A 19,249-nucleotide genomic window follows, 5' to 3' on the forward strand; every position below is an offset into this window, starting at 1 on the left:
AAACACAGAAGCACATCTCAATATAGCACAAGCACCACTAAGATGTCTACCAGGATGTTGAGCCGCACCGGTCCGGTTTGATCAGTGCAGAGGGAAGGAGACACAGAAAGGAAACGCCACATTCAGACTACACGTGCGCCTTTACGAGGCGCAACAGCCTAAGAATTAAAGTGACTGTTCACCAAGTATGCTTTTTTTTTTTTTCTTTTTTTTTCAAACGAGATCTTCTTCTTTAAATGTTATTGTACACCACGGAAATCACAACAACAGCATGTAAAACAAAGTCGACATGGGGTAGCAATATGAATAGGAGCTCTGTGTGCGCTGAAGCACCAAGCCGAGATCTGCAGCCTTTCACACTATAAAGACTTTTTTATTTTTTATTTTTTTTTTTTTTTGAAACATTTTTTTTCTCAATACCATTTAGTTCAGCAAAATGGAGGAAACACGGTCCCAGTCTGCAGAGAGAGCCACCCTGATGGTCATCTTACACTGGAAACTAAATGACGAGCTAAAAGTTACCACTTCAAGAATAAGCATAGTCATATTTATCTATACACATTTATACATTCAGGTATGACTTGTGTTTTTACTGTAATTGGCACCCGTCTCTTCTCGCCAGGGGCCGACACTCTCAATGACACTCAATTGTCATTGAGTGTCAGGTAGATGTTGTCATCATGAAACAAGATTGAACTTCATTCACCCCGAAGGTGGCAGAGGCGCACAGTGAGAACTGTAAAGTAGAGTGCTGCAGCAGGAGATATAGCTACATATTTTAAATACAAAAAGCAACAAGTTAACCGACAGAAAAATATGCGTCCGCTTCAATGTTACCACTCTTCTCGGCTTATTAGGGGCGGAGCTACATTGTTTAGTTTGATGGCGGCAGGTGGAAACGACCTCCTGTGAGGTTTTGTGGCTTCTTCATCATTGGCATCGGCCGTTTACCGTGTTCACCCGGCACGCAACAGCATAGAAGATGAGACGAGGGAGCGATATCCAAGTTGTGGCGGTGGTTGCTTGCTCGAGGAACTTCCTCTGCTTTCTGAAGTGCAACACCGACGCTGAGCCGAAGGGGGGTTTTGTACGCACGACTCCTTTCACTCGGCTGATCATGTGAAATGTTTTTACTCCTACAGTAGTGACTGACAATAATGTGGTGTCTGGGTGGTTCATAATGTTTTATCAGTGTTATTATTTTTTTTTTTCCCTCCTCTACGGCGTCAAAGTAGATCCACCACGTCTGTTATGTTTTTATTGTTATTTAAGAACTCCATTTAATGCTAATTTGTTTAGCTAACGGAAAACAGCCCACCAAATGTCAGACTTGAACATGTTTATCCTTTGCATTTGCTATTTAAAGATTTGAATTTGTATATTAGAAAGAAGAAATAACTGCTTTATTTGTGGTAATCCTAAGAATAATACATGTTTATGTTATAAACTTTGTATTTTTGCTGGAGTTGATATAAAAATGGTTGAAATTTACTTCCTGGTTCTCGCCCTCTTATTTAGAGAGAAAAAAAAAATCTTTGAGGCTTCCTATTGGCTCCAATAAAATGAGGCTACCTGTTCCTAATGTGAATATTGAAAACCAAAAACCAAAAACAATATACAACTGTCTGTGGTGTTTTTTTTCTTGGACCAAAAAACAACAACTTTAATCAGCCTGAAACTCACCAAAATTACCTTCCTAGCATAGTTGAACATGAGACGGAGTGGTACAATGCAAAAATCTCGACATGTCCGAAAATGTGCCTATTTTTTTTTTTCTGGGACAAAAAATAATTTCAAAAAAATACTTAAATAACTTGTATAATAACTAATTCCCATGCATAGCATAGGGCCATTGACATTTGTTCAACGACTGCTGAAAGAAAACTGACAACCCATACGTAAAAGCACACACATTTAAGTTTAATTAATGAAAAACAGTGGAGGTTTGGTAAACATTTTGTCGGTGGCACTACATACATTCAGCATTATTGGTAAATTTTTCAGCTTAATCCCACCCATCATTCCTGTAAACAAAAAAAAAACAAACAAACAAAACTAAAACAAAAAACAAAAAAAGCAAACGGAACCCAACGACGGATATTTAGTTTTTGCACCAGTTCAGTACACCAGAGACATTGTGCTGTTTACAATAACATATTTAAGTATATAAGTTCATAGGATGGAAAAAAAAATCTGTGTTTTTCCGGTCGGGTGACCGGAAAACACAGAAGCACATCTCAATATAGCACAAGCACCACTAAGATGTCTACCAGGATGTTGAGCCGCACCGGTCCGGTTTGATCAGTGCAGAGGGAAGGAGACACAGAAAGGAAACGCCACATTCAGACTACACGTGCGCCTTTACGAGGCGCAACAGCCTAAGAATTAAAGTGACTGTTCACCAAGTATGCTTTTTTTTTTTTCTTTTTTTTTCAAACGAGATCTTCTTCTTTAAATGTTATTGTACACCACGGAAATCACAACAACAGCATGTAAAACAAAGTCGACATGGGGTAGCAATATGAATAGGAGCTCTGTGTGCGCTGAAGCACCAAGCCGAGATCTGCAGCCTTTCACACTATAAAGACTTTTTTTTTTTTATTTTTTATTTTTTTTGAAACATTTTTTTTCTCAATACCATTTAGTTCAGCAAAATGGAGGAAACACGGTCCCAGTCTGCAGAGAGAGCCACCCTGATGGTCATCTTACACTGGAAACTAAATGACGAGCTAAAAGTTACCACTTCAAGAATAAGCATAGTCATATTTATCTATACACATTTATACATTCAGGTATGACTTGTGTTTTTACTGTAATTGGCACCCGTCTCTTCTCGCCAGGGGCCGACACGCGCTGAAATGTCCAGAGCCCAGCCCCCCTCCTCCCCCGGCAACACCCCACCCCCCACCAACTCCCCCCATCCCTTCACCCGCCCTCAGCGCGCGACGCCTTTCACAATCGGAACAGATTTGCGATGATTTGTGTGTCAGAACGTGATTATTGCCCGCGGAAGCTCCTCGTCCTGTTTCTTCTGGCTTGACAGCAGCTTATGTAATCAGTCGCGCTTGACCACTTTCATGACGTTGTACTACAAAAAAGGAGACGCACACACACACGCACACACACACACACACACACACACACACACACACACACACACACACCAGTCCGTGGCAGGCACCTCGCAAAACGGGCGATGGCGAGCGAGCGCCTCGACAAAACCAACGCGAAAACAATCAGAAGGCTCCGAGGAGTTAGTGGGGTGGAGGGCGGTGTGTGTGTGTGTGTGTGTGTTGGTGGGAGTGTGAGGGGTCATTCCAAGGTCAATTGGATTAGGTTTGGGGGGGTGGAGCTGGTAGTATCTTCAGCCTCTGCAGCCATTGAGGAATGTCTGAACCGGAGAGGAGGGAAATACTGTTTGCTTTTTTTCCAACTCGCTTTTTGAGTGACGTGGCGAATAACCTCACTGATTTTCTTTTTTAATGCTATTTTTATTTGTTCTTTCACCTTTTTTCATCTTTTCAAAAGTTTTTTTTTTTTTTTTTCCGAAAACGCCGGCAAAGTCGGCGACACTTGTGGCCCTTCGCCTCCTGCGGGACGACGTCCTCGAGATAAAAATAAATAAAAACAAGCACAGACTCTCATGAATTAGATGTAATATTCACATGGTAGACAACATATACAATATTAAACATATTACTGGAGCAAATACTGCCTTCTATACAACGAGGGCCAACCTGCTTGCTGTGATTTTGGCCAATTCAAATGTACTTTCCTGTCTGGTTGGCGCGAGTGAGAGCAACAAAAAGAAAAAAAAAAAGAAAAAAGAAAAACAACACAGAGGGAACTGAACGCCTCCTCTCCACGAGTCCCAAAGCTTTAAGAAACAGACTTACTCTTTAACATAGAAAAATACTATACCAAAAATGAAATACAAATATATATATATATTAGAATCTGTTAGGCATTTCTATATAAAGGGTTGCTGGGGGAGGGGTTTTGGGTGGGGTGGGGGGGGGGCAACTATAGGAGTTAGGTTACACCAGGAGACAAAATATAACAAAATACAATAAAAAATAAAATAAAAAAAACAAAACAAAAAAACAAAATCAATGCGGGACAAATAGAACGGAAACAAACATCGGACACTGATTCTGCAACCTCTTGCTTTGTAATAACATTTATACTGATATGGAGAGAACTCTAAATATTTTTTTAGTTGGCAAACTCGGTCTCCGTACATGCAACAGTTCGCACAAAGTTTTAATACTGCAGGCGTCAAGGGGGGGGGCGGGGAGGCGGGGGGCTTTGACAGGGTTCCACGTCATCTTCCTCCATCCAGAAGCAATGTATGCTGGGAGAAACGTTTGGGGGGGAGGGGGGGGCACGGGGGGAGGGGCTTCCAGAAGTGGACAGGCTCCCCCGCGCATCTTTCGCTAAAGCGTTAAGACTGTGTGTACGTGATCATGTCGGGAAAGTGTATGACTGTTGTTTTCAGTGCTGCCAGTCAGTGCAGTCTCTCTCTCTCTCTCTCTCTCTGTCTGTCTGTCCGTCTTTTTTTTTTTTTTTTTTTTATTAATGGAGTTCTCAATGCTATGGTATCACACAGCGACCCCACTGTGACGCCACCACTGTCTGTCTGGCCCAACGTCCACCACACTGGGTCGCGCGCCAACTCTTCGCTCGCGGCGCTTCCGCTTCCGCTCCTCCTCCGCGCGCACGTGTGGACGGCTGACTGTCTTCCGGGGGCGGAGGGAATTTTGCTTTTGTCTTTCGTTGTTCTTGTCGTCGTTTTCCCCCTTTTTTTTTTTTCTTTTTTTTTCTTTTTGCGGCGACACCGACGTCAATTTGAAACTCGACCAAGGCCCTCCCCCCCCCCCCCCCCCCCCCCCCCCCCGGCCCCGCGCAAACCCAGCCAAGCTCAACTCGCCACAGCTTTGCCAAGTCAAAGGGTCCAGCTCTCTTCCTCCTCCTCCTCCTCCTCCTCTGTCGGATGGATGGATGGATGGATGGATGGATGGTGGCTCGGCAGGTGGATGTCAGGGCGGGCGGTGCAGGGGATTCGCTCTGGGGGAATTTCGGCTGGAGGGATGTGTCGCTCTTGAACGCAACACCTTCGGAATCTCCCGCGCCTCTCGGAATAACGTTGCGGACACAATGATTATTTTCTTGCTGCTGTTTGCTGATGATGCCGGTCGGCGTCGCTGTAGGTCACGCACCCTCGGAAGGGAAGGAAAGGTCCTATTTTACAAACATTGTTGTCCATAATATATAGATAGATGTTTTTGTATATACTCTTTATACTCTCTCTCTTTCCCTTCCTCCAGTCCACTCTTTCTCTCGCTCTCTCTCGTCCCTCTCTCTGCTTTCCTCCCTCTCTGACTCTCAGCAGTGGTGTGTGTGTGTGTGTATCGGTGGGAGAGGGGGGGATTTTCGGGCTACATGCAGCCCACGCAGCCGCACTTGATGGTCTTTTCCACCTCCTCGCTGAAGGAGGTCCCGTCGCTGCACTCGAAGGTGTATTTCCGGCGCTTCATCCGCTGGCTGGCGCAGCAGGCCCCGGCGTCGCACACCCCGCTGCACTCCACCCAGGACACCATGCGCGTCGTCTGGCAGATGGTGTAGCCTCGCTGCACCTGGTAGAAGTCCCGCACGGGCTCCCCCCGACACTCGGACTCTGGAGGACACAGGGCGACGGAAGGTTTATGCATTTGCTGCGACGTTTGGTGATGTTTGATACCACTGGTTTACGTCATTGAGTAAAATTCAGGCTGGTATCGGTGATATCGATCTGATACTGATACTTTGAGCAAATAAACCTAAAGTGAATAAAACAAGGCTTCCCATTGGCTCTTTAAAATCAAGGCTTGCTATTGGATCATTAAAATCAAGGCTTCCTTTTGGCTATTTCAAATCAAGGCTTCCTATTGGCTCGTATAAAACAAGGCCTCCTATTGGATTTTCCAATTTGAGGTTTCCTGTTGCCTTATATGAAACTAGGCTTCTTACTGACTCTTTAAAATCAAGTCTGCCTGTGGGTTCTTTCAAATGGAGGTTTCTTATTGGCTATCTCCAAATCAAGGCTTCCCATATAACCAGGATTAATATTGGCTCATATAAAACAAGACTTCCTATTGCTTCATATAAAATGAGGCTTCCTATTGGCTCTTCATATTGAGACTGCCTATTGGGTCTTTCAAATAGAGGCTTTCTACTGGCAATCTCAAATCAAGGCTTCCTATATAACCAGGGTTAATATTGGCTCGTATAAAACAAGGCTTCCTATTGGCTTGTGTAACCAGATGCTTCCTATTGGCTCTTGCAAAATATTGGTTTCCACTCAGCGTGCCACAGTTCTTACGCATTACACACAGGTGGAAGAAAAAGCTGTTCCTATCAACCTAGTGTCAATTTAATAAGACCTAGATAGCTTAGTTACTGTGTTGCTATTGATATTACACATTACCAAAAAAAACTTGGCGTCATACGTATTGATCTGTACATCACTCGTGCTCAGAGGTTCTGGGTGAGAGGGTGAAGGAAGCAAACCTGCGTCGCAGAGGTCCCCGGTGTAGCCGCTTTCGCAGTGGCAATAAGCGTCGCCCGTGTCCGAGATCTGGCAGCGGCCATGTTTGCAGGACAGACGCCGACAGGGGTTAAACAGCTCCCCCTGCTGGTTGCACAGGGCGCCGCGGTAACCCTCGTCGCACTCGCAGCGGTACGACTGATGGTCGAGTGGGATACATTTTCCGTGGACACACCTGGTAAGATACATTAGTTGTTTTGTTTTTTTTTAAATATTAATATAAACCATAGCGGTTGAAATGATATTTCAAAGGACATTGAAGACATTTAAGTAACAGGTGAATGGTGTGGAGAAACTAGGACATGATCCAAACATTCTGACTCTCTTTACAGAGACCAGAGCCTGCTAACAGCCCACTAGAGTCTCTTGTGTCATCACAAAGGGCTGATATACAGAACTGTGTTTTGTAGCTAACATTTTCTAAACAAAACAAAACAAAACAAAACAAAAGTAAAGCAAACTTAGAACTTATGTCGAAGGAATGGCTAGAGCCACATAATACTGTTAGCATATTTAGCATTGTTAATGTTACCTATATGTGTGTGTGTGTGTATATGTGTATATATATATATATATATATTTATATATATTGGTGTGTGTGTGTGTGTGTGTGTGTGTGTGTGTGTGTGTGTGTGTGTGTGTGTGTGTGTGTGTGACTTTATGAACATACTTGCTGCCCTGGCAGGGATTGGCAGCCGGTTCATCACAGTGCGGCCCGCTCCAGCCGGGCTGGCAGTGGCACACTGGCCCCTGGAGGCCGTCAGGCTGGCAGATGCCGTGCACACAGTAGATCTTCTTGCAGGGCTCGCATCCCGGAACCACGCCGGGCTTCATCTGGGTCTTGGTGAAGTCCTGGAGTTCGTTGTTGATGTACAGGTTCTGAATGCAGCCGTGGAAACTGGAGCCATTCTGGATCTGCCAGAGGCGGAAGGTGCCAGAGTGCACGTCCACCGGCATGCCTGTGAGGGTAGGGGCAGGGAAAAGATCATGACGACGAGTGTGTAGATGTCTAAGCTGGGTCACAAACAGACAACTAACACGGGGCTGGTATGAGAGTAATGGGGGAAGACATATTCAAGCGTGCGCGTCCCAAAAGTGCACATTTTAAGTACGTCAAAGTTGCAGAAACAGTTTGAATTTGCACTTCGAGACACGTCACCCTTGAAACAGAGGACAGCAGAAGGCACGAGGGTATGGAAAACTGACTGACTCCTGGTAGACAGCACAACACTTCACGGCACTGACAAATGTCACAAAGTCTTAGCGCTTTCTGAAAATTGTAATCCCATTCAAAAACCTACTTTTTTTTTAAAATTAACTTTCAATTTTAAAAGCAGATAAATAACACACAGCTCTAACACACAATAGCTTCTGCTCCAAGTACAAATACATGCAAATACAAAACCAATTGGAGGACTGTGTCTGTTAGGTCTTACAATCACCAGTAGAGGGAGCTGTTGGTACACGATAAAACCATTACCAGGTTAAAATTTGGTGACGTGTTTCCCAGTTGAGATTGGGAGTGAACATTTTGGAAATAAAAAGCATTTCTGCCTTTATCATTAAGTTAGACCAACAGTTCTTTTTCTCTATTTTTCCACCTAACAGACACAGTCATGAGTGAAGGAAGACACGGCGTGAGTGGGCGGGTGAAAGGATTCGGGGCAAAGGTGGGGGAGGGAGCACGGGGGGGGGGAGGGGAGGGTTGCATGATGGAAGGGGCGGGGTCGGTTGCGGTGATGACAAAGCGAGGGGGGAGGGGTGGTGATTGACAGTAGTGAAGTAGTTCAGAGTGCCTGCAGAGGAGGGAGGTGTGTTCTGGAGAGGGCCCCTACCCCCCACGTATAACGGAGCCTCCCCGTTGAGGGGCCGCTCCGCCCCAAAGCTGTCCATGGTGGTGGGGAGACCCCCGTCGATGGACAGGTTCACCATCTGGTCGTAGGTCACCAGCTCCACCGTGTGGAACTGGCCGTCGTTGATGGTCTCAGTGCTGGCGGTGGAAGCACGAGAGTGGATGTTAAGATACAAACCAAACCTGTTTACTGGAAAACAGCTAAACCTTCAGATGCCACGTGGTGTCGAACCTATAGATGGCGTGTCCGGGCTGGCTGCCGGGATCGTAGCTGACTTTGACGTGACCTTGGTAGAGCTCCACCGCGATGTGATCGTTGTCTCCGTTGTACAGGAGGATGCCATTATCTTCAGCCGTGGACACCTACAGAGAGACACAGAGGGAAACAAATGGGAGGATGAAGGGATGTAAACTGGATGAAGCAGTTAGAAGACCTCCTGTCTTTACATACCTGCAGTGTGATGTTGGCCTGGGGCCAGTTCTTGAGGTCGGACAGCAACAGGTAGGAGTCTCTGTCCACAAAGTTGACGCTGACCAGCTTCTCGCAGCGAGGGCCCCCGAACTCCGGGGAACACTGACAGAGGGCCCGCCCCCCGCGCTCCACGCACGGCGCGTTGTTCTGACAGTCGGCCAGCTCGCACAGAGACAGCGGCGAGGGGGGGATCTCACAAAGCTGACCACTGCGGATGGAGTGAGGTGATTAGTGAGATGGATTTATTGATTTTTTTTTTTTTTAATCTTCATTTCCTCCTCCTCACTTGTATCCGTCGGGACAGAGGCAGGAGTATCCGTTCAGCTCGTCCAGGCACTGAGCTCCGTTCTGACAGCGGTGCTCCACGCAGTCATCGTAGTCCAAGCTGCAGTCGTCGCCGACATAACCAGGAGAACACACACATCTGCAACACAACACTTATATTAGGCTGGATGGAGACAAAACAGTTTTAAGCATATTTATATATATATGCTACCAGTCAAAGGTTTGGACACACCTTCCCATGCAATTTTTTTTTTTTTATCTTTACAACAGCAGCAAAGAAAAAAACACGTTACATAAGCCTAAATATGCTTTTTATGAAATACGGCTATTTTGAAGTTTGAATTATTTTACACTTTTATTGTTTCCGACATAATTCCACAGTGTTCATACGCAGTTTTGATGCCTCCAGTGAGAAACTGCAATGTCAATAGTCATGAGAATGAAAGAAAAGACATTAAATTCATAGGATTTGTCCAAAAATTTTGAACCCCTTTTGAGTTTCAAGCAGCAAAGTCTTACTTGGGCCCATTGGAGGTGATGAGGCAGGTAGACTGATGTTGACAGGGGCTTCGTCCTGGAGCACACACGTCTTCCATTTCTTCACACATCTCCCCTGCACGCAAAACAAAACAGCTTCATTAATCCCCTGAGTGGCTGAATGACTTCATCTGCCGCAATCACTTCAACTGTCTTCAGTGGGGTTTTTTTTTCTTCCATTTTGTTGCTTGGACGAACCTGTGTAGTAGGGGGGACAAAAACAGGTGTAGTTGTTGACGCCGTCGATGCAGGTCGCTCCGTTCTCGCAGTCGTTGTCCTCGCAGTCGTCGATGTTGGTTTTGCAGGTGGGGCCCTCGAAGCCTGCGAGACACGAGCAACTGCGAAGACACAGGGGGCTCAAGTTAGACTCGTGGCGCTGCGTACGAGGGGAGGAATCCCCCAAAACCCCTCGCCTCGACCCCTTCCTCACCTGTACTCTCCGCCGTCCTCCACGGCCAGCTGGCAGGTCCCTGCGTTGGCGCACGGGTTACTCACGCAGGCGTTCAGCGCCGTCTCGCAGTTCTTGCCCTGGGACACAGAGAGGCAGCGTCGACTCTCAATCCGCCGTCGACATTTTGCGACGTTGCAATTTGGGGCGGCGAGTGACCAATGCGGGCTTCTAACCTTGAATCCTGGCGGACAGCTGCACCTGTAGATCTCCATCAGGTCGCTGTGGCAGACGCCCTGGTTGACGCAGGGACTGGACAGACAGGGGTTACACTTGGCCAGCACGTTGGCGTCCACGTCTCCTGAAGGAATACAGAGAAGTCCAAATGAATCAGAGATGCTAAAGAGGCGTGAGAACAAGGATTTTTGCTCTCAGTGCGGCAGCTCACCTGTGCATTCAAACTTCTTTGCCGGCGTGGTGAGCAGCAGTTTGCCCTCCATGCCGTGCGGGCCGGCACAGCGGGCGATGCCGGGCTCTTTGTAGCCGGTCTTCACCCAGTCGGACAGCCATCGCAGGCGGCAGTCACAGTACAGCGGGTTGGCGCCGATGGCCCTGATGGAGCACAGCAAACAAGCGCGCTCGTCACCCAGTCACGGAGAAATGCTGTGTCACATTACACTAAATTCACCACAAAAGTCATGAGATTTGAAAAATCTATCCTTTATTTTTTTTTTCTACTTGGTCTTTTTTAAAAGAAAAATGGCTAAATGGTTAACTTCTGTGAATCATCACTTTATGATGTCACAAAGGGAACTGGTACCTGACTGGCCACGTTTGTGAAAATACCACGAGAGGTGTTTAGGTTCCTGTAAAGAAGGCATACAATTGGACTTTTGAAACTCCCATGTCCGTTTCTGTGCAGTACGCCCCATCACCTGCAGGTGTCCCCACAGCTTCACGTTGGCACGACCGCGTCGGACTCCCGACAAGCATTCACACAAACGTCGTCTTTGAGCGGCGGACGAGTGAGACGATTCAGATGCTCAACGGCCCTTTGTGACACGGGCGCGGGGCCTCCTCGATTCTTGACAAACCCGCAAACAGGAGACGCTCTGAGCGTCGGCGAATCAATGCCCGGCTCTGTCCTGCTGCCCGAGGCGCAAACACTCCTTGAATCGATGGCGTTCCATTACGGCGGAGCACAGGCTCATCTTTCAGGCCCGGCCAACGCCTGACACCTGACATATGCTAACATGGGAAGCCACTCGAGTCTGGGTGCGGATCAATGGCTCGCCTCCAACGCCACGTTTTAACACACTTTTTTTTTTTTTTTTCCTTCTTTTGCCCAGCCTTGACTTTTTCTTTTTTTTTTTTTTTTTCTTGTTGTTGTCTTTTGCTGATCTTCAGATTACGTCTCCGCCTGGTTCCCAATATCCTCTGCGGATCTGACTGATAGCTCCATCGATCAGCGGATGTCGAGGTCAAACATCTCGGCTGAGGAGCACGGGGGTCTGTGTGGTTTTTGGGGGGGATATTTTCTCAGCCGCATGACGCCCACACTGCGCACGGCGCGCGCGCACACACACACACACACACACACACACACACACACATGCATGACAAGCGCTCAGAGAATTACAGACATGGATAAACAAACACCAAGGTCTGCAGACCGTGGAGAATCTGTGTGTGCTTCAGGGATGTGACAGCGGGGAAAAACGGTGCAGCAGAGGGTCGCCTTGTGTTGATTAGGCCAGGGTGTGGGTGGGTCGGGGGGGGGGGGGGGGGAGTGGTTAGCCCACGGCGAGCCCACCAAAGTGGACTACAGACGGGCCACTGTGAGACGCACGCTCCAGCTGTCCGAGCAGGCAGCTGCGGGCGCTTTGACGCGAGCCGCGGCCGGTAACACACTGGCAGCCGCCACCGGGGGATCGCGTGTGCAACTACTTACAAGTGGGAGAGCGAGGTCACGTCGTTGAAGATGCCGTCGGGGAGCTCCGAGATTTCATTGCCGTGGAGGGACCTGAGGGAGGAGGAGGGGGGGGGGGACAAAAATAATCAGGTTTTGGTTTTTGGATGTTGGAGGAGTGAACTGAAAGCATTGAAACACGTTTGTAGCTCGAAAACAAATCGCGAGGATTTTGAAAACTATGACGGTGAAATATGTTTCGTTCTTTGTTGCTTCCGGTCGACTTTTTTTCAAAGCGCTGCGAGGTAGCTTGAAAGCCGCTGCGCCGCCCGGTTGCGGCACGACTTTGTGCAGCTGGCCAAAGCAAGATGAAGTGAGAGCGGTCGCTTCTGAGAAACACTGGTGTCTAGTTTCCTCGTGCGTCTGGCTGGCAGGGCCAACAAGTGCACAGAGTGTAGAGGGAGGGATGGTTGGTGTGTGGGGGGGGCGAATGGAGGGGAAGCAACAGACCCGAGCCTGAGCCGCATTGCACGATAGTGGGGAAAGGAAATAGATCCCGTAATTGTTTGCGTGGCAAATGAGCGCTCGCGTTTGCTGTCTTAAATTTCGCTTCGCGTGGCTTTGTGTCGGCTGGTGGAAGGACGGCTGTTTGCATTCCTTGTTGCTCTCAGGGCGACAAGCAACGGGACTTAGTGGCTTAAAATGACTGGCGTCCGCCGCAACGTGTCAGGTCGTTACCGCCTCCGGCCCTCAGCTGACTGCACGGTAATGTCAGCGCGGCACCAGAGCCGCTGACGCCGACTTGCCTTCGCCTGGGTCTTCTCTCCGAGCGACCGGTTCCGCTCCGGAAGAGTCGGGTGAAAGAATACAGACGGTCCGAACTGGTTTTGCGTTGAAATGTGCGGCCGGTTTGCAGCCTCCGAGGGGGGGAAAAAAAAAAACACGCGACATAATGGGCAGAGACGACAAGGTTGCGGCATTCAAGAGAGAATCTGGGTTACCAAGGGCACAGTGTGCCAGCCGGCCAGAGATCCTGGAAGAAAGGAGCCACTGAGTCTCCAGGAAGAAACCCGATCCTCCTCCTTTCGCCAACGTTCGCCCAGCTCGTCGTTTTGCCTCTTTCCTTTGTGCAGCTGTGTGCCGCTACTGCGCTGCACCTCGCCCGCGTCCTCCTATCTCTCGCTGCATTTAGCCAAAGCGATGTTTCCTGTTTACTGAACTCTCCCGAAACACTCAGGGGTGGGTAAACTTTTTGACTGGTGGCTACAGCAGGCTTTAAAATTTGACACAGGGGCCGGAGCAGGAGCAGATGGATGGAGTGTTTTGGTGACCCGCCTCACCTCAAAAATATATGTATTTATATCATGGGATGTGTAGAAAACACGTTCTTTAATGCCAATTGAAAAGGAACAAAAGCATTACAACAAAATATCTCTTTAAGGTATTTAGCTCTTTATTGAAATAACTCTTAAAACACTCAAGAAAATGGCTGAAATACAGCTATTTTATGACTTAGTTACTATTGATATTATTTCTTCAAGTTCTGCAGGCCGTATTAAAAAGCTAAACGGGCTGTATATGGCCCCTGGGCCGTAGTTTGCCCATGTCTGCTCTAAAACATTCTCTTCTATTACAGTGTTAACCTGGCATGGCGGATGGAAGAGTTGTAAAAGTCCCTCGTGCTTATCTCAGGTATCCATCAGCTGAAGAGCCCAGTAAAGCCTTTTAAAAAGGTGAGGTGAACATTTTTAAGGGAAAGTGGGCAAAAAAAAAAACCCCAAACATTTTTGGTCTATTACATTCAAGTGCGCCAGTTTGATCTGCTAGTTTGGGCAGGATGCTAACTCCCAAAGGTCCGCCATTGTGGCTAGCGGCTACACAGCTTAACTCAAGTCTTGCCAAAGCCAGTCTGGAGTAAAATAAAAGAATAGTGTCCACCGAGGAAAAAAACGCCACCAGGTTCTGATAAAACTCATCCAGCAACCATTGTTTAAACTGGTAAGATGCTTCTTACCGATCTTCTTCTTTGTGTTTTTTTTGGAAGAACACTGAAATTTTTACACAATAAAAGAGAAAATCGGAAGTTGGCAAGACGGATGAACTACATTTCTAATGAGTGAAAATCTGATCGTGCAGCGCTATGAGTCATCTGGCTCACATGCTTTTAGCTCAAACCCCTCCTGGGCGGAAAAAAAATGTAATTAAGGCAAAATAGCATTGATTAAATTTACAGCCGGCTTGTTATTAATCCTTTTATTCTCACATCTTCATATCGTTGGATTTATTGTGGCTTCCCACCCAAACCTTGGGGACGACGCCCTGCCTGCTGCTCTCTCGGCTACCTCGCCTCCCACTTGACGCCCGACAGGCCAATTAGCAGCTTATTAATCTGCAACTCTGCGACCGCAACCGTCACACGTTACACGCACCGAGCCGCCGCACATCCAACGCCAGAGCAGGACCCCTGCTTGCTTGGAAGGCCCCGGAGCGTTAATGATTCTTCTCCTCTTTACGGCTCTTGTAAAAGCCAAGAGGTGCAGCGGCTTCACAAAGGCTCCGGCACCTCCAACGTGTGTGCGAGCGCACCAGTGAGCCGCCGCCGCCACGTTTACCGCTCGCTGCGGTTTCTTATTAAGCTTTCAATACCGAACTTTGAATCCAGTGTGGGGTCTTTACGTTGAAACTGTTATATGGAGCTCATTGTCGCCTCGGCGTCGCTGCACCCCCACAAGCGTTGCTGAGTTAGAGGGGGGGAAAAAAAAGAAAAGAGTCCTGGCACCAATAGACATTTATAAGGAGGCTCATGATTGATCGCACCAGCAGTAAAGACATCAAAGTTTTCTGCTGCGGCTGCGACTCCAGGGCCCGACTGACTGAGACAATAAGTTAATGCAGACAGCCTGTGCATGTATGTGAGGGCGGCCTGTGCTTGCACTGTAAAGGCTGTGTGATGTGTGTGTGTGTGTGTGTGTGCCTGTGCGTGCAGTTTCGTGCACGAGGCAACACTTTAAAAGTGAAGGCGGCGCGAGTGAGCAAGAGCAGGAGTAACGGACGCGGCGGCTTCATTAGAGATCAAAGGCGGGCTAGCGCGGCGGTGGCGGCGGCTAACGACGAGCGAGCGTCACTCGGTTTCCACGCTAAAAGGGCTTCTTGTGCCCTGTAATGATTGAGAGTTTAGTAGTCACCATCAGTTAAAAAAACACAAAGAAAAAGAAAAGAGGCTTTGTTTAAGCTTTGTTGTCAGCTGTAAAAGAAAAAAAGGAAAGAAAAAAAAAGCGCGCCTGTTAAGAGCACACATGGAGGGCCGAGACGTCGACTCCCACACACATGCTAACGGGCGCCGAGCCAGAGGATGACAAGCATTTAAGCTATGCATACAGGCGCAGAAACACACGTGCACGCACGCACACACACACACACACACACACACACACACACACACGCTTAATTTCATAAAGGGTGTTGGTGTGCCTGGTCTTTGTTTCTGCCTCGTGGAGCCGAAGTTTACGTTTAAGTTAAAGTGCAGACGCATCCGGCCGCTCGCATCTTTGCGTGCACTTCCAAAAACAAAATGAAAACAGAAAATAAAAGAGCTTGGTTCCATCATCCGTCCGTCTGACTAATTTCCCCCCCGCACCTCAGTTATTCAGCAGGCAAACTCATCCGTCTGGAGCCAAGAGCACACAATCAACAACTTCATAACTTTATAAAGAAAAAAAAGAAAGAAAGAAAGACCCTGAGGCAGACGCGGAAAGCTTGAGGGTTAGCAGGGCTAACATTCTCGCGTAATCAGTGTCAGAATGATTTCTTGCATTGGTTTTGCGGGGGTGTGTTTGGACCTGATGGTGAGAAATTGATGAGCTTTAGGCGTTCGCCGGTAAACAAGTAGATTGAACAGATGTCTGCAGACAAGGTGTGGGCAGAAGTAATAAGTGGAACTACACTCCCACTGTCGCTGCCATTTAAGCAGAGAAAATAGGTCGTTTGCTGCGCTTGTTGTGCGAGTGCATGCGTATGTGTGTGTGTGTGTGTTCATAAGCTGTCATAACCACTCAGGCTGCCTTTCAGTCCTCCAGAGTCAATCAGATTCTCCGCATCTGCTGCTCCGTCTCTGTAGTCGGCGCGATGTGTAAAAATATCCCGTTCAATAACACGTTTGCTGTGAAAGTGAGCCACCGCTTTCTTGCTTTTAAAATAACTTCTGTGGCTCCGCAAGTGAAGTTGCGGCTCCGGGCGCTGCATTGAAATGACGTGACAGGTAAAAAAGTGGTAAAAAAAAAATAAATAAAAAAAAAAGGTTGCAGACTCACAGCAGCCGGAGAGAGTGGAGTCCACCGAAGGCCATCTTGGGGATGCAGCGCAGCGAGTTGTAGCTCAGGATTCTGGAAGACACAAACAAAACAATTGCAGAAAAGCTTTTTAATTCCACTCCGGTGTCAGTTTATGGGAAGGCATCAGCTCTGAACTGAGGTCGGTGTGCACTCACAGTGTGGTGAGCTGGCTCATGTTGGTGAAGGACGAGTTGGTCAGAGTGCTGATCTTGTTGTTGCTCAAGTCCCTGAAAAGCAACACGGGTCCTATGTGAGAAGTTACGTTCTATGACTATGCGGCGAATAGGACGGCGTATGAAAACCTACACCAGCTGCAGGTATTTGAAGCTGGACAGCTCCTTGGGGACGGCGCTGAACATGTTTCCATCCAAATACCTGGTCAGAGAAACAGAACCGAATTCAGGAAAAACAGAACAATTCCTGTGGAAATGATTGTTCATTATAGAGGCAGATGCAACAGGAAGCGAGATAACACGTGAGTCAGACGACCATCAGCTCAGATCAACAGCAGTGAACAGCAGCATTCAGCCAGGAGGTTGCATCAGATAGCATCAAACGCTATCAGGACGTAGAACGGCGGGATTTCAAGCGACGCTTCGAGATGTGACCCACTTCCATGAGGAGTCTCAAAGCGATGACAAAATATCTGATTTCCCCCGAAGTCAAGGGGGAGATGGAAAAAAACCAAACAATTTTTCCACAGTTCATATTTTTTCTGGTTTCTCGTCTGTAGACCTCTTTTGTTTTTTAACTCTTTCAGCGCGACCACCCCGCCGATGCTAGCGGAGGCTCGGCCACCTCGATGAGTGGGGGCCAGCTGCAGGGGGTGGTGGGGGGGGGGGGGGGGGGGGGGGCTTTCTCCTGCTATTGTTGTTGACGGTGCTCGAAGCGGGAGGGACAGAGAGGCGGGAGTGAGGAGGGGGTCGAGTTGGGGGTGTGGGTGTGGGTGGGGGGTCCCTCTGGCTTCAGGGGAGGGGGGGGGGGGGATAATGACGGGTAATGACGGTGCGCAGGACACACGGGATAATGACGGAGTAGCAAAACTCTCCAGATGACGAGATGAAAGCCCAGAGCAGAGGGGCACACCTGGTCACACCTGCTGGGACAATGACAGGCTTAGGGCTCGCACCGTGTGAGTGACTGTGTGTGTGTGTGTGTGTGTGTGTGTGTGTGTCTCTCCCTGCATGTGTGTGTGTGTGTGTGTGTGTGTGTGAGAGCCGGTCTCGAAGCAGTATTGGAAAGTTCCAGACCGATTCCATTCCCTCCCCTTTTCCATTGAAAACTGCTCATTAAAATGTCCTCTCGCTCCCCTTTGCTCCCGTGGACGGGCTTTTGGCCCTCGCACAAAAATGCAAAAACACACACACACACACGCGCGCACACACACACACACACCCCCCCACAGACTCACTCGCTCACACACACTTTAATCCTTTGGCTCCGAGTGTGAGAGTGACATCAGCGCGAGCCCCGAGGGCCGCGGGGAACACAGGAGAAGAATGTCTGAGAGAATAACTGCAGGGTTTATTGACTCCTTTCCCTTCTCCTGAAAACACCAGATCTGTTTTCTCCACTTCCGCCGCCGCCTCCTTATCTCCCTCATACCTGCCAAACCCTACCGCACACCCCTCACGCCCGCTGCTTCCACCAGAGCCAGGCAATCACACCTGGAATTCGCGCTGATAAGACGTGAAAAGGCGCTGAAGGGAAGGAGGCAATCGGGGGACTCACAGTTCGGTCACGTTCCTGGGGATGCCTTTGGGCAGCGAGTGGAGATGCTTGTTGCTGCACCGCACCACCGTCTCCAGGCAAGTGCACTCGCTGGGACACTGGGGCTTGGGCACGCAGCTCGACTCCTCTTGGCCTGGGAAAAGCGGAAGGGGGCGAGACAGGTGGAGAGAAAAATTAAGGAAGGAGCGACCACTGGGGGTGAGTCGGGGGGTGGGGGAGGGTGGATGGGAAGGCGTGGAGAAGAGCCAGGGGCCGCGGCCGGGAAGGGGGACGGACAAAAAGCTGGAGCTGAAGGCAGGACGGAGCCAAACGGCGCGATCCGTCATGCTGATGATGAGGCTTTCAGACAAATAAAGAGCAGGAAGTGAGAATTGCGAAAAAGTAAAATTGGACAGGGAGATAAAGAGGAGACTTGCTAATGCAATATCGACCGGTGGGGGGGGGGGGGGGGGGTTGGGCGGGAACGGAGGCGGCCCGCTCGAGGGCCCCGAAGACAAGCCTAACATTCATTCAGGTGCAAATAGGAGCGAGCGAGCGGTCAATAAGGCAAACAGCTCAATAACTCCACTCAGCCCGCCATCGACCAGCAGCTCGGGAACTGCTGAGTAGCAATCCATTCGGTCAACAAAAGAGTCGCACAATGCCGGCCATTATTCAAAATGATCTTTCGGCGGCGCTCGCTCGTCAGGTATTGTGGAGTTTGAAGGCAGTTAAAGTTCCCGTCAGTCAGTCCGGCACGGTCAGTGTTGGATTCACGCACGGCCGAGGTCATCCAGCACCGGGCGAAGACGCCCGTCTGGCTTTCGCAGAGACTAATAGCTTCATTTAGAGTGAAGAAGCTTCAGGAAAGTCAGTCGTAAAAGTGTCCCCGGGAAGCGGACCCGTGTCCTCGGCGCCGCCTACCGTCCTCGCAGCGGAAGTCGGGCAGGGCCACGTCCTGCAGGGGGATCTCCTTCAGGAAGCCCGGCCGCTGGCAGCGAGGGTTCCCCGTCACGATCTTCCTGCTCCGCAGCCAATCGCCCAGCCAGGCCAGCCGGCAGTCGCAGTTGAAGGAGTTGGCCAGCAGGTTGCTGCAAGACGGGGGGGGGGGAGGGGGAGAGACGTTATCGGAGAGGTGCTGAAAGCCGTGGCGGGGAGTCAGGCGTGCGGTCGGGGGTC

At 49.0% G+C, this 19,249-nt stretch overlaps 1 protein-coding gene across 4 annotated transcripts in view; it reads right to left on the bottom strand.

Moving 5' to 3' along the window:
* Positions 1 to 4,466: 4,466 nt before the first annotated feature.
* slit1a (slit homolog 1a (Drosophila)) overlaps positions 4,467 to 19,249 on the bottom strand; it is an 83,848-nt gene continuing 69,065 nt past the window's right edge. For 2 of the 4 annotated variants that reach the window (XM_076018579.1, XM_076018578.1), the window contains 18 exons: positions 18,995 to 19,161; positions 18,092 to 18,224; positions 16,667 to 16,735; positions 16,516 to 16,587; positions 16,340 to 16,411; positions 12,072 to 12,143; positions 10,569 to 10,732; positions 10,357 to 10,481; positions 10,163 to 10,260; positions 9,931 to 10,070; positions 9,715 to 9,808; positions 9,197 to 9,334; positions 8,890 to 9,118; positions 8,671 to 8,801; positions 8,383 to 8,576; positions 7,257 to 7,545; positions 6,550 to 6,761; positions 4,467 to 5,677 (listed from right to left, as the gene is read on the bottom strand). In XM_076018579.1, coding sequence (XP_075874694.1) covers positions 5,439 to 5,677; positions 6,550 to 6,761; positions 7,257 to 7,545; positions 8,383 to 8,576; positions 8,671 to 8,801; positions 8,890 to 9,118; positions 9,197 to 9,334; positions 9,715 to 9,808; positions 9,931 to 10,070; positions 10,163 to 10,260; positions 10,357 to 10,481; positions 10,569 to 10,732; positions 12,072 to 12,143; positions 16,340 to 16,411; positions 16,516 to 16,587; positions 16,667 to 16,735; positions 18,092 to 18,224; positions 18,995 to 19,161 — 2,638 coding nt within the window. In that variant the 3' untranslated portion in view covers positions 4,467 to 5,438. The remainder of the gene's footprint in view (positions 5,678 to 6,549; positions 6,762 to 7,256; positions 7,546 to 8,382; positions 8,577 to 8,670; positions 8,802 to 8,889; positions 9,119 to 9,196; positions 9,335 to 9,714; positions 9,809 to 9,930; positions 10,071 to 10,162; positions 10,261 to 10,356; positions 10,482 to 10,568; positions 10,733 to 12,071; positions 12,144 to 16,339; positions 16,412 to 16,515; positions 16,588 to 16,666; positions 16,736 to 18,091; positions 18,225 to 18,994; positions 19,162 to 19,249) is intronic. The other 2 variants (XM_076018581.1, XM_076018580.1) reach the window with 1 other exon arrangement.

The sequence above is a fragment of the Nelusetta ayraudi genome, unplaced genomic scaffold, assembly GCF_046127955.1.
Source record: "Nelusetta ayraudi isolate G7.1 ecotype Tasmania unplaced genomic scaffold, CSIRO-AGI_Nayr_v1 ptg000008l, whole genome shotgun sequence".
NCBI classification, from domain to species: domain Eukaryota; kingdom Metazoa; phylum Chordata; class Actinopteri; order Tetraodontiformes; family Monacanthidae; genus Nelusetta; species Nelusetta ayraudi.